Source organism: Salmo trutta, chromosome 13, assembly GCF_901001165.1.
Source record: "Salmo trutta chromosome 13, fSalTru1.1, whole genome shotgun sequence".
Lineage (NCBI taxonomy): Eukaryota > Metazoa > Chordata > Actinopteri > Salmoniformes > Salmonidae > Salmo > Salmo trutta.
The window spans coordinates 3,395,724-3,411,303 of NC_042969.1; the positions used below are offsets into that span (position 1 = coordinate 3,395,724).

General features: G+C 43.0%; 1 protein-coding gene across 1 annotated transcript in view; it reads right to left on the bottom strand.

Annotated features, from left to right (window-relative positions):
• Positions 1–873: 873 nt before the first annotated feature.
• The window catches only part of apln (apelin), a 31,587-nt gene continuing 16,880 nt past the window's right edge, over positions 874–15,580 (bottom strand). Inside the window, exons 2-3 of the mRNA XM_029770669.1 lie at positions 14,746–14,921; positions 874–5,268 (exon numbers count right to left, since the gene is read on the bottom strand). Of these exons, the coding sequence (XP_029626529.1) occupies positions 14,752–14,921 (170 nt within the window). The 3' untranslated portion in view covers positions 874–5,268; positions 14,746–14,751. The remainder of the gene's footprint in view (positions 5,269–14,745; positions 14,922–15,580) is intronic.

Genomic DNA, 15,580 nt, shown 5'->3' on the forward strand with positions numbered 1-15,580 from the left:
CAAGTCTCTTCTTCTTATTGGTGTCCTGTAGTAGTGGTTTCTTTGCAGCAATTCAACCATGAAGGCCTGATTCACACAGTCTCCTCTGAACAGTTGATGTTGAGATGTGTCTGTTACTTGATCTCTGTAAAGCATTTATTTGGGCTGCAATTTCTGAGGCTGGTAACTTATCCTCAGCAGCAGAGGGTCTTCCATTCCTGTGGCGGTCCTCATGAGAGACAGTTTCATCATAAAGCTTGACGGTTTTTGCGTATTGACTGACCTTCATGTCTTCCTTCAAGTAATGATGCACTGTCATTTCTCTGCTTATTTGAGCTGTTCTTGCCATAATATGAACTTGATCTTTTACCAAATAGGGCTATCTTCTGTACACTCCCGCTACCTTGTCACAACACAACTAATTGTCTCAAACGCATTAAGAAGGAAATACATTCCACAAATTAACTTTTAAGAAGGCACACCTGTTAATTGAAATGCATTCCAGGGGACTACCTCATGAAGCTGGTTGAGAGATTGACAAGAGGGTGCAAAGCTGTCATCAAGGCAAAGGGTGGCTATTTGAAGAATCTCAAATCTAAAATATATTTTGATTTCTTTAACACTTTTTCGGTTACTACATAATTCCATACGTGTTATTTCATAGTTTTGATGTCTTCACTATTATTCTAAAATGTAGAAAATAGTCAAAATAAAGAAAAACCTTTGAATGAGTAGGTGTTCTAAAACCTTTGACCGGTAGTGTACATACTTTAATTATCACACCCAGTTTCCTCTGCAATAATGCTGCAATGTTATCAATTGCTTTCAGTAGAAACACTCATTAACATGCCTCGTTTCGGAGGGACCATCGCAAAGAGGACAAAACACAATGGATTCTTAAAATAAGATTTTTTTAATATGACTTATTATCATAAAGATATATTTACACACTTTACAGAAATAGAAAATAAAAACACAAAGCTACGCATGAAAGGAAAAAATAAAATAAGTACTCCAAGAGCTAAAGCTTATATTTTATAAATTAGAAACCAAAAGTTCAAATATGTACACAGTATTTCAACCATTTCTGATACACTTGTTTCGTCATTTATTTATTTAATTTTTGCCCAGTTCAACATCAAAACAGAGACAGGGACTGTACAGTTGGCCTGGTGAGTAATATGAGCACATACCTTCGACAGTAGTAAAGAAGTTCAGGTGTAATACATTGTCTTTTTAACTGCAGTTTGCTTGTGACCTAGTAAGTAACACTGTTGCAATGGCATTTCAGCCTAAGCACTCTGGAGCTCCCTCAACTACTCTGAATGGTATTGATGGTGGACCCAGTTTGCCATGTAGATGGAGAACATTGTCATAATCAATGGGAGGAGGGGCCTTCTCTATTCTGGGGTATGAAGGTCTCATTTGAGGCAGCGAGATAATGACAGATAATTTTCATCTCCCGCGGGAGATCAAATCTAGTTATCCTTTGGATTGTCCCGCCTGTGGAATTGTGGGACTGCATCGGGATTGAATCTTAGCCACTTGATCCTGCAGATACCCCCACTCTGTGTGTGTGATGTATGACGGGTTTAGATGCATAAGGTAAAACCATGGAATGTATTGCATGCTAGCTAAGTCGTTTTTCTTGGTGGGTCGTGTTACGTTTGGAAAGGGGTTTTACTGTAGCTTGTCAAGAGCTGAGAGAAAGTGACAGCGACATCAAAGATTAAAAACCTAGTGGTTTTGATTGACTCTTTGTGGGGACTGCCTACAGCTAGAGCGAGACAGTGACCCATGGCTAAGCTGCAGTTTTCATCACTAGCTTGCTAGCTGCTAGACTCCTTTCTCCACCAGTCATACACATTTATCCCTCCACTGCTTCCTACTCCATACACACTCCCAGCCAAGTGCACATTTCTAAAAGTGGAAAATGAGCTGAGCACAAACATGGTATGTTCTTCTCGGAACAAACAAACCAGTGAAAACATGCTAACATGTGCATAGGAACATTACTCAGGCCTTGTGATGTAACAAATAAGAGGATTGTGAGGAAACAAGATGAGAGGATGGCAATCGTTTCTCTTGCGTAAGCTTTGCTGGAAAAGACCATTAAGGAAAATGTATTGGTTTCCCATTTCAGTTTGAGCCTGGATGTGCTTGTCCTTCTACACCACAAGCTCCATTAACCTAAAATGGAGGCCTGTAGGGTATGTTTTATAGTAGAAGAATGCGTGAAGCTCTCACCTGTCTACAACATATTGTACTGCAGACAAAATGTTCTATTATTGTTTACGACCACAACATATACAGCTGTATTCCACACTGTATTTTAAAAAAGTACGCTTCGGACAACCTGCTAGGCAAGAATCAGACGACCAAAAATTGTCACAAAACACTGGAGAGCCATTTTATACCTAAGGGTTTTCCGGTTTTTTTTTTACCAGCAGCATAATGGAATTGCAAAAGTGCAGCCTGGCTTGCCCGTACAAAGAAGTCTTGGAGCAAAGCCAGGTGATTGATATTTGGCTTTGGAAGTTTGGATCCAACTGATAACCAACTAGGGTGGACTAGCAGTGATTTGGGGAGACCAAGACTCAAATTGTACTCTATACATAAACATTGGGTCTGCATTTGGAGGGGCGGCTCGGCTGGTGCAGATGGTGGGGATACATTCATGAAGAACAGTGCGGATACAGACATTGCTCTGCTTCCTTAACACTAGCTTCTCAGACCGGAAAATAGTGATTTTAAACCTATTATTTTGAGCCAATCCAGCCCAACTCTTGTGGCTTAGAATGCCCATCCCCAGCCCCTATCTCCCTACTAGCTACCTCCCCCCATAATAATACGTGAGCAAAGATACTGAGCAAAAGCTGTCTTATTTAGAAGGAGCATTAATAAATGCTCTGTCTGAGAGGGTATGAAATAATCATGGTGCGACTGAAATTATGATTTCACAGTGCCCTTAAGATTGAATACATTTTTAATCAAGGTGAGCTTGGCTGGGTGAGTTACCACTGTGATTTGAGATGCTCTCTTATTAAGAGCGTCTCATGCTGGGAGGCAGAGGTGCCGGGAAACTGCTTTTTAATTCTAATCTCTGGGTGAGAAACAGTAATGGGGGAAAGATAACATATTGGAAATCTTGGTTGAAACCAAGCAGGTTAAAAAACAACCTTACAATTTCCTCTCTTGGCCACATGTAAAACAAATTGGGGGGGTGATTGGTAACAGTCTAGTAGTGAAAGCCATTCTTACTGTAGTTGAAACCAGATTTGGATAAAGAGACCAACAGAAAAACAGATTTCCCCCATCCCTCCACATCTAACAGCAAACTGGATGCTGATTGGATGGCATCTGCTCTACATGTCCAAATTGTAGCATGTTACATAAATCAACAGGGGGTTTAAGGTTGTAGAGGGGGGGAAGGGTGTGGTTCCAATCTAAGCCAATTTGACAATAAGCTCAGCCTGTGAGTGGCCCCAGCCAGCCTATGGGGAGGCCCATCTGAGAGAAATTAACCATGGGATTTGATGAACATCATGATCAAAGCCATGACCACCTGTGCTGTGGAAGCGCAAGCTAAAAAGGCAACTGTACCCAACAGAGGCATAAAGAACCATAATGACTTAGCAAGGACTGAATCTGGATACATGGCTATAGTGGTGTTATACATAGGCAGGGAGAGTAAAGATACAGTATACATCAATATGCTTATCATATATAAATGTTTGTGTTTCTTAAATAAATGTGCAAAATAGAGACTGCTCTGGCACAAGCTTCTATCACAGCACCCTGAGAAAAAAGAAATGAAAATAGAAATAAAAAATCTGAACAAAACAGTAATATATTCCAGTATGATGGAAAGGCATAGCACATTCCATCAATCAAAGATCTCGGTCAAAGGGTCGAAACAGCCTCACGCTAAACAGTCAGAGAAGAGAGCACTATTGGTAGGCTGAACATGGTGGTATAATTACTGAGCTGACAGCATGTCTGCTTGAAATGTGTTTTTGGTCTAATTTAACTGGACTCCTTGCTACCACTGCCTGTAAATGGGATTTTTCTTGTTGTCTAGAAATGTATCATAATGCATATGTGTCAGTGTTATCGAGACTTCAAACAAGAGGTAATGTGTTTCTCATTTCTCTCTTCCTTTCGTTCCTTCGTTCCTGGCAGCATTGTGGAGTAGTTTATTATTTGGCACTTCATTAAAAGGCAAGGGAGTCTGTCGTTCAGAGAGCAGACCAGACCACCCCTGCCAGTTAACAGTCGTGTAGAGAAGCTACTGGGGGCTTCAGTGTGGCGAGGAGGCTGAGGATTGGGAATTGGGATCAGAGGACTCTTATCTCAGGTGGGACAACGTGTCTGCAATGTTAACCCCCCCCCCCCCCCCGAGGTGTTAATGGGGTTAGTAACATGTAAAGAGTTTTGTTTAAAGAATCTTTCAGGTGAAGTAATTATCATGATTGTTTTGACTACATGTGCTGTAATGTGCTGTAAAATGGAATCCTCACTCGGGTCCAATTTTTGTTTACTTCACATCTTTTGCTGAAATTATCATGAAATGAAAAGGATAATGATTTTATCCTTTCTCTACTTTCTGAAAGGAAAACCTCGGATTGAGTTTTGCTGCAGACAGGTGAAAATGTCTTGGGTGAATTTGCTAACCTGGCTTTAATGGATCTGCGAAACATGTTGTAGAATAAATACAGTCAACTTGTTGAACTCTGCCACTGTCTTTCCTCACTATCACCACCCGTTTACTAGTAAAGCCAGAAGTAGTTACACGGCAATGGAACTAATGGCTGTGGTCACCTTGGATCTGAGAGGATGGGAATACCACACCATGGAGAAGTGACTGACGCTTTAAGACTAAGACTGTTTGGAACCAGGCTCCCTGTCAACCACACATCATGCAAAGTGTGCAACACCGACGAGACCAGCTATGACAGGGCTCTAGAAAGCAAATTATAGAAAACACTTGGGGGAGGAGACAGAGATAGGGAGCAAGGGAGTGAGAGAGAGAGAGCGAAATAGAATCTGATAGCTTGGGCTCAGTACCCCCCACCCCCCCTTTCCCTGCCCCCAATTCTTCTTAGAGCTGAGGGTGAGTGGCTTGTCCTGATTGTTTTGTGGACAGAGAAGAGTTGCTTGAAGAACCAGCAGGTGCTATGGGACATCACTCTTCAGGCTGGGCAAGCGTAGGCCCATCATTGCAAGGCCCCCCAAGGCAAAGGAAGAGCATAGAAATCAGAACTTGGGGGTGGGCGCTCGAAGCAGTGCCTGCAAAACAAAAACAGAAGACGACAAAAGTGCCATAAGTCCAGTGAAATTTTCATTAACATTTATGTGAGTCATGCAGCCATTTTATTTCCCCCTTACAATAGAAAGCCCTCTAGGATTCAGTGTTGGTTGGTGTAATTTTCACAACATTTGTTCTTGAGTTAAATAATGCAATGTTTGATTGGAAATGGTAATGTCGAATCAAATCGCCCTCAAACACAAAGATATAACCAGCTGATTAAATCACAGAAATTGCAGTTTACTGTCTGAAGGGATAAAAAAAGAACTAAAAAAACATTGTGGAAAAGTACACTACTTGTTTCTATTGTACTATGCTTACAGCTAGGGATGCCGTCTGGACCAGCAGCCTTGCGAGGGTTAACACGTTTAAATGCTTTACTCATGTTGGCTGCGGTGAAGGAGAGCCCGCAGGTTTTGGTAGCGGACCGTGTCGTTGGCACTGTATTGTCCTCAAAGCGAGCAAAGAAGTTGTTTAGTTTGTCTGGGAGCAGGACATCGTGGTCCGCGACGGGGCTGGTTTTCTTTTTGTAGTCCGTTATTCACTGTAGACCCTGCCACATACCTCTCATGTCTGAGCCATTGAATTGTGACTCTACTTTGTCTCTATACTGATGCTTAGCTTGTTTTATTGCCTTGCGGAGGGAATAGCTGCACTGTTTGTATTCGGTCATGTTTCCGGTCGCCTTGCCCTGATTAAAAGCAATGGTTCGCGCTTTCAGTTTTGCCATCAATCCACGGTTTCTGGTTGGGGAAGGTTTTAATAGTTGCTGTGGGTACAACATCACCGATGCACTTGCTAATAAACTCACTCACCGAATCAGCGTACTCATCAATGTTATTGTCCGATGCTATGCGGAACATATCCCAGTCCACGTGATCGAAGCAATCTTGAAGCGTGGAATCAGATTGGTCGGACCAGCGTTGAACAGACCTGAGCACGGGCGTTTCTTGTTTTAGTTTCTGTCTATAGGCTGGGAGCAACAAAATGGAGTCGTGGTCAGATTTTCCGAAAGGAGGGCGGGGCAGGGCTTTGTATGTGTCACGGAAGTTAGAGTAACAATGATCCATGATTTTTTCCTGGACCATTGTTTTCAGATTAGCCTTGTTAAAATCCCCAGCTACAATGAATGCAGCCTCAGGATATGTGGTTTCCAGTTTACATAGAGTCCACTGACGTTCATTCAGGGCCATCGATGTGTCTGCTTAGGGGTGATATATATGGCTGTGATTATAATCGAAGAGAATTTTCTTGGAAGATAATGTGGTCGACATTTGATTGTAAGGAATTCTAGGTCAGGTGAGCAAAAGGACTTGAGTTCCTGTATGTTGTTATTATCACACCACGTCTCGTTAATCATAAGGCATACCCCCCCGCCCTTCTTCTTACCAGAGAGATGTTTGTTTCTGTCGGCGCGATGCGTGAAGAAACCAGGTGGCTGTACCAACTCCGATAGTGTGTCTTGAGTGAGCCATGTTTCCATGAAACAAAGAACGTTACAATCTCTGATGTTTCTCTGGAAGGCAACCCTTGCTTGGATTTCGTCTACCTTGTTGTCAAGAGACTGGACGTTGGCGAGTAGTAAACTCGGGAGCGGTGCGCGATGTGCCCGTCTATGGAGCCTGACCAGAAAAACGCTTCTTCTGCCCCTCCTGCGGCGCCATTGTTTTGGGTTGCCGGCTGGGATCCGATCCATTGTCCTGGGTGGTGGACCAAACAGAGGATCTGCTTTGGGAAAGTCATATTCCTGGTCGTAATGTTGGTAAGTTGACGTTGCTCTTATATCCAGTAGTTCCTCCCGGCTGTATGTAATAAAACTTAAGATTTCCTGGGGTAACAATGTAAGAAATAATACATAAAAAAACGAAATACTGCATAGCGAGGCGGCCATCTCTTTTGGCGCCGGATGTTATCCTCGGCGTACACATCACGGACAAACTGAAATGGTCCATCCACATAGACAGCATGGTGAAGAAGGTGCAACAGCGCCTCTTCAACCTCAGGAGGCTGAAGAAATTTGGCTTGTCACCAAAAACACTCACAAACTTTTACAGATGCACAATCGAGAACATCCTGTAGGGCTGTACCACCACCTGGTAGGGCAACTGCTCCGCCCACAACCGTAAGGCTCTCCAGAGGGTAGTGAGGTCTGCACAATGATCACCGGGGGCAAACTACCTGCTCTCCAGGACACCTACACCACCCGATGTCACAGGAAGGCCAAAATGATCATCAAGGACAACAACCACCCAAGCCACTGCCTGTACACCCCGCTATCATCCAGAAGGCAAGGTCAGTACAGGTGCATCAAAGCTGGGACTGAGAGACTGAAAAACAGCTTCTATCTCAAGGCCATCAGACTGTTAAACAGCCATCACTAACATTGAGTGGCTGCTGCCAACATACTGACTCAATCACTAGCCACTTTAATAATAAAAATTGGATGTAATAAATGTATCACTAGTCACTTTAAACTATGCCACTTTATATAATGTTTACATACCCTACACTACTCATCTTAAATGTAGATACTGTACTGTATACCATCTACTGCATCTTGCCTATGCCGTTCGGCCATCACTCATCCATATATATTTATATGTACATATTCTTATTCATTCCTTTACACTTGTGTGTATAAGGTAGTTGTTGTGAAATTGTTAGATTACTTGTTAGATATTACTGCATGGTCGGAACTAGAAGCACAAGGATTTCGCTACACGTTCAAGTTTACCTCCCTCTTGCCTGAGGGAGGTGTCAGAATATAATGGATGAGCTGCCTTTGACAATGAAACGGAGGGAGGTTGTGGTTCTGGATCTGGTGTGGTTTAAGTAGAGTGATGGATATTGTCAAGTGAAGCACCTTCCCTATTCACTAATTAGGGCCAATTATGACTTGGATCCATATTCTGGCATATTGAGAAATCGATTTTTTCTCCAACTCGTGCCTCCATTGAACTCGGTCGAGCTTAGATCTTTCCTCCGGGGTGAAACAATGTGCTGCAACAGCTTTTTCTCAAGACATGCATCCTACCATCAGAAAAAGAAAGGAGGAGACATGAACAAAGACAGAGTGGTTTCAATGATGCCTGCCGGCTATATCCCTGCTGGTTATCAGGCCTCGTGAAGAGATAATTCCCAGACTGCACTCAGCTGGGGGAGAATGTTTCATATATTCTCTGGTTCAGTTGAACATGTTGATTAAAGAAGATTCTTCTTTATGAAGGGTTTTGATAGTTTTATCATGGAGTCAATGGAGGACAGTAGACAATGGCATCCTCCTATAGGGTCTCCTAACTTTCTCAACATTCCAACCAAGACAAACTAACGGCTTGATTGGCATGCTGGTCAGGTTGAGCTAACTGGAATGCCTTGTTATGAGAATGCAGGACTTTACATTCGGAAACATAATATTAACTTTCACTGCTATGCGGATGACACACATTTTGGTGACCCAAAATTGCCCTCCCTGGAAGCCTGTGTTTCAGACAGAAGGAAGTGGATGGCTGTAAATGTTCTACTTTTAAACTTGGACAAAACAGAGATGCTTGTTCTAGGTCCCAAGAAACAAAGAGATCTTCTGTTGAATCTGACAATTCATCTTGATGGTTGTACAGTCGTCTCAAATAAAACTGTGAAGGACCTCGGCGTTACTTTGGACCCTGATCTCTCTTTTGACGAACATATCAAGACTGTTTCAAGGACAGCTTTTTTCATCTACGTAACATTGCAAAAATCAGAAACTTTCTGTCCACAAATGATGCAGAAAAATGAATCCATGCTTTTGTCACTTCTAGGTTAGACTACTGCAATGCTCTACTTTCCGGCTACCTGGATAAAGCACTAAATTAACTTCAGTTAGTGCTAAACAAGGCTGCTAGAATCTTGACTAGAACCCAAAAATTGGATCATATTACTCCAGTGCTAGCCTCTCTACACTGGCTTCCTGTTGACGCAAGGGCTGATTTCAAGGTTTTACTGCTAACCTACAAAGCATTACATGGGCTTGTTCCTACCTATCTTTACGATTTGGTCCTGCCGTACATACCTACACGTACGCTACGGTCACAAGATGCAGGGATTCTTACTGTCCCTAGCATTTCTAAGCAAACAGCTGGAGGCAGGGCTTTCTCCTATAGAGCTCCATTTTTATGGAATGGTCTGCCTACCCATGTGAGAGACGCAGACTCGGTCTCAACCTTTAAGTCTTTATTGAAGACACATCTCTTCAGTAGGTCCTATGATTGAGTGTAGTCTGGCCCAGGAGTGAAGGTGAACGGAAAGGCACTGGAGCAACGAACCGCCCTTGCTGTCTCTGCCTGGCTGGTTCTCCTCTCTCCACTGGGATTCTCTGCCTCTAACCCTATTACAGGGGCTGAGTCACTGGCTTACTGGTGCTCTTCCATGCCATCCCTAGGAGGGGTGCGTCACTTGAGTGGGTTGAGTCACTGACGTGATCTTCCTGTCTGGGTTGGCACCCCCCCTTGGCTTGTGCCATGGCGGAGATCTTTGTGGGCTATACTCGGCCTTGTCTCAGGATGGTAAGTTGGTGGTTGAAGATATCCCTCAAGTGGTGTGGGGGCTGTGCTTTGGCAGAGTGGGTGGAGTTATATCCTGCCTGTTTGGCCCTGTCCGGGGGTATCGTCGGTTGGGGCCACGGTGTCTCCCGACCCCTCCTGTCTCAGCCTCCAGTATTTATGCTGCAGTAGTTTATGTGTCGGGGGGCTAGGGTCAGTCTGTTATATCTGGAGTATTTCTCCTGTCCTGTGTGAATTTAAGTATGCTCTCTCTAATTCTCTCTCTCTATCTTTCTCTCTTTCTCTCTTTATTTTTTTCCTTCTCTCTCTCGGAGGACCTGAGCCCTAGGACCATGCCTCAGGACTACCTGGCCTGATGACTCCTTGCTGTCCCAAGTGCACCTGGCCATGCTGCTGCTCCAGTTTCAACTGTTCTGCCTGCGGCTATGAAACCCTGACCTGTTCACCAGACATGCTACCTGTCCCAGACCTGCTGTTTTCAGCTCTCTAGAGACAGCAGGAGCAGTAGAGAACCTCTGAATGATCGACCATGAAAAGCCTACTGACATTTACTCCTGAGCTGCTGACCTGTTGCACCCTCGACAACCGCTGTGATTATTCTTATTTGACCCTGCTGGTCATCTATGAACATTTGAACATCTTGGCCATGTTCTGTTATACTTTCCACTCGGCACAGCCAGAAGAAGACTGGCCATCCCTCATAGCCTGGTTCCTCTCTAGGTTTTTTCCTAGGTTCTGGCCTTTCTAGGGAGTTTTTCCTAGCCACCGTGTTTCTACACCTGCATTGCTTGCTGTTTGGGGTTTTAGGCTGGGTTTCTGTACAGCACTTTGTGACATCAGCTGATGTAAGAAGGGCTTTATAAATAAATGTGATTGATTTGCAGGGAAAAAGCTCTATATGAGGTGAACTATGAACTTAGCAAGGCGAGAGGAGCCAGAGAAGATAGAAATCTTCGTCTTGTTGTGCTGTTAGCGGTGAAAGCATTGTGAGTCAGTGAGCCATTCTCTTTTATAGAGCTCCACCAACTTCCTGAAGTTTCCCTCATTGTGCGGCCACCATTCTGACACTGAAAATAAGCCATTGACCGAGCAAAGCCACATTTTTTGGGCTGTGCAGAGCATTGAACCTTTTAGGTCCTGTGTTGTCCCACGAGCACGTGTGCCCTAGCTTGGGGCTTGTTCCTTGCTTGCACCTTTGTGCCACTGCATCTGAAGTTCCCTTGGGCTTGGAGAGGAAAGTCTAAATAATTCTCTCTCCAAAAATGCTACAAAAACAATAACATTCCATCATTTTCCATAGATTGTAAAACCCAGGTGGGGACAAAAGAAAGTGGAGCTTCTCACCTTCTAGGGCTTTTATCCACTTCCCTTTTAAATGGATTAAGCATGCCTTAAGGGGAATGACACATCTGCCTCATCCCAAGCAGCCTCGTCTATTACTGGGATTAATTTATGGCAGGCTGGCGTTGTGTGGCTGGCACCTCCTGCAGGGGTGTTGTATCCTGCCAAGCTCCCCATGTATCTCATGTGGACTGGGAGAGACATATGAATGGGTCTTGGGTTCCTCAATTCATGGCAGTTCTTGCACATGCCTGGGCGAATGGCCCTCCATTTAAGACCATCATTGTAGAACATACACTACTGTTCAAAAGTTTGGGGTCACTTAGAAAAGTCCTTGTTTTTAAAAGAAAAGCACATTTTTTGTCCATTAAAATAACATCAAATTGATAGGAAATACAGTGTAGAAATTGTTAATGTTGTAAATGACTATTGTAGCTGGAAACGGCTGATTTTGAATGGAATATCTACATAGGTGTACAGTGGCCCATTATCACCAACCATCACTCCTGTGTTCCAATGGCACGTTGTGTTAGCTAATCCAAGTTTATCATTTTAAAAGGCTAATTGATCATTAGAAAACCCTTTTGCAATTATGTTAGCAAAGCTGAAAACTGTTGTGCTGATTAAATAATCAATAAAACTGGCCTTCTTTAGACTAGTTGAGTATCTGGAGCATCAGCATTTGTGGGTTTGATTACAGGCTCAAAATGGCCAGAAACAAATAATTTTCTTCTGAAACTCGTCAGTCTATTCTTGTTCTGAGAAATGAAGGCTATTCCATGCGAGAAATTGGCACGAAACGTCAACAGTGAAGAGGCGACTCCGGGATGCTGGCATTCTAGGAAGAATTACAAAGAAAAAGCCATATCTCAGACTGGCCAATACAAAAAAAGAATAAAGACGGGCAAAAGAACACAGACACTGGACAGAGGAACTCTGCCTAGAAGGCCAGCATCCCGGAGTCGCCTCTTCACTGTTAATGTTGAGACTGGTGTTTTGCGGGTACTATTTAATGAAGCTGCCAGTTGAAGACTTGTGAGGTGTCTGTTTCTCAAACTAGACACTCGAATGTACTTGCTCAGTTGTGCACCGGGGCAGATGTGCACTCCTCTTTCTATTCTGGTTAGAGACAGTTTGCTCTGTTCTGTGAAGGGAGCAGTACACAGCTTTGTACGAGATCTTCAGTTTCTTGGCAATTTCTCGCATGGAATAGCCTTTCCTTCTCAGAACAAGAATAGACTGATGAATTTCAGAAGAAAGTTCTTTGTTTCTGGCCATTTTGAGCCTGTAATCGAACCCACAAATGCTGTTGCTCCAGATACTCAACTAGTCTAAATAAGGCCAGTTTTATTGATTATTTAATGGCACAACAGTTTTCAGCTGTGCTAACATAATTGCAAAAGGGTTTTCTAATGATCAATTAGCCTTTTAAAATGATAAACTTGGATTAGCTAACAGAACTTGCCATTGGAACACAGGAGTGATGTTTGCTGATAATGGCCCTTTGTACACCTATGTAGATATTCCATTCAAAATCAGCCTATTTCCAGCTACAATAGTCATTTACAACATTAGCAATTTCTACACTGTATTTCTGATCAAATAGATGTTATTTTAATGGACAAAAAATGTGCTTTTCTTTCAAAAACAAGGACTGTTTGAATGATGTCTGTGAGTATAACAGAATTCATATGGCAGGCAAAAACCTGAGAAAAATCCAACCAGGATGTGGGAAATCTGAGAATTGTAGTTCTTCTTTTGAATCCCTATCGAAACTACAGTGTCTGTGGGGTCACGTTGCACTTCCTAAGGCTACCATTGGCTGTCAACAGCCTTTAGAAACGTGTTTCCTCCTTCTCCTGTTACTGGGCAGAAAATAGGAGCTCAGTCAATGAGTGGACTGCCTATGGACAAAGGACTTGGTGATGTGCGAGCTCGCCAGCACGCCGTTCCTTCTTTTTCTTCTTGAATGAATACGCTATTGTCCGGTTGGAATATTATCAACGTTTTAGGTTAAAAAGACCCTAAGGATAGATTGTAAACAACGTTTGGCATGTTTCTACGAACGGTAATGGAACTATTTGACTTTTCATGTCTGGATTTACACTCGCGCGGGTATCTGTATAGCTTGCTTTGATGGCGAGCTATGTACTCAGAATATTGAAAAATGTGCTTTCTCCGTAAAGGTATTTTAAAATCTGACACAGCGGTTGCATTAAAGAGAAGTATATCTATAATTCTTTCAATAACTGTTGTAAATTTTATTAACGTTTATGATGAGTATTTTTGTAAATTGATGTGGACATTCACCGGTGGTTTTGGTGGGAATACATTTTCTGAACATCACGCGCCAATGTAAAATGTTTTTTTTTTTATATAAATATTAACTTTATCGAGCAAAACATACATGTATTGTGTAACATGAAGTCCTATGAGTGCCATCTGATGAAGATCATCAAAGGTTAGTGAATATTTTAGCTGTATTTTGGGTTTTTGTGATGCATGTCCTTGCTTGGAAAATGGCTGTGTGGTTTTTCTTGTGAAGTTTATGTCCTAACATAATCAAATGTTATGCTTTCGCCGTAAAGCCTTTTTGAAATCGGACAATGTGGTTAGATTAACAAGAAGTTTATCTTTAAAATGGTGTAAAATAGTTGATTGTTTGAGAAAATGAAATTATGAGATATTTGCTGTTTTGGATTTTGCGCCATGCTATTTTACTGGCTGTTGAATAGTGTGTTCCGCTTGTGGGATGGTAGCGTCCCACGTAGCCCTGAGAAGTTAAGCAAGGGCACTGATTGTCTGCTAAGATGCTAGCTGTGGTGTTGTGTGATTTTCATGAGTGCTATTTTTCCCGTAAAACCTGCTTGGAGATAATTAAATGACACAGGGTATGTTTTTGTAATAGCGTTGAAAAGTGTGTGCAGACAGTGCCGGTAGAAGGTGAAAAGACAATATTTTCACACATTTTGGGATGAAAGACGTGTCTTACTTTTCCACACACAAAGTCTTGTTTTTCTTGACGGAAAGTAAAATATTCTTTAATGTGAAAGATACACTACTGTGGCAATGCTACGAACTCAACCCCGCTAAGTATTATCTTTGGTTAATTATTTTAATTGACATTATCAGATTGAAGGAGAACATTTGTTCCTCTAGAGTTGACTCACCCAGATTATGTTTCTGAGTATAATCGACCTCCCTCAAAAAGCAGTATATTAGCTTTCACTGTGTAAACAACACTTCTGGAGTAAGATGAATACATTAAACCGGTAGGCTTTGCCTGTGCCAACAATAACGTCCCTGTGTTGTGATTAAGTTGAGAGGGGAGGACGTGATAGCCATTTACAGATGTCCTTTTCTTCCTGTTACAGTTTGACTTTTCCACACACTGACTAAACATGCTGAGTGATACGTCCAAGAGAGGGATCCGTCACAAAGGCTGGATCTCACACTAGACCTCAGTTTTCATCATCAGCCCTGATGACCAGATAAAGGGTAAGATACTCCCTTGAAAGGGAATGAACTTTGGCAACAGGGGCCTATGCATCGAGATGTGTGGTGCGGTATGGAACTCACCTTGCTCTAGAATGGCATGGGCCCCTTGTGGGAGAGACGGGGTCGTGGGCGTCTCCTCTTCCAGCCGGCCGGTCTGTGGCTCTGGCCACCCCTGCCGGGGTTCTGCTGGACCAGCCTTCTCACGGCGCCCGCCTCTTCTAGTGCTTTGCCATGCTCCGTGGAGGCCATGATGGGACCTGTAGAATAACAATAAACTCTTGTTAGCACCCCAAAATGGCCACCACTACACACATGTACTTTATCAATGAGTTTTGCTACTTCTGTAGGACCAGAGGTCATGCATGTTAGCACCCCAAAAGGGCCACCACTACACACATGTACTTATCAATGAGTTTTACTACTTCTGTAGGACCAGAGGTGATGCATGTCAGCACCCTAAAATGGCCTCCCTGTGCACATGTACTGTATGTAGCCTATCAATGAGTTACGCTACTTCTATCCTCAGCTAGATTGATCCTCATTTTGATTGTGACTTCCGGGATCTCACTCTCACTCATGTGTATGTAAGACACAAATATGGATAAGAGCTATAGCGGATGAGCAAATCGAAGATATGCAAAGATAGCATGTGTGTGGGCCTCTCTTAGCCCACCCATGCATTGAAGTTCATCAAGTCAATGTGGTGGAACCAAAACACAGCAGATGTAGCTCGACCTTTGTGAGAAACTCAAACCGTGGTGTCTCATGTCCCTTGTGACTCACTTCAAGATTACAGATGTCTCACACACCAGGTTTGGTGAAGGTACATACCACAGCACCCTGTGATTGACCCAAGATTAGGGACAGGCTAAATAGTAATATGCGTCCCACAGTGTGTGTGTGTGTGTGTCAGAGA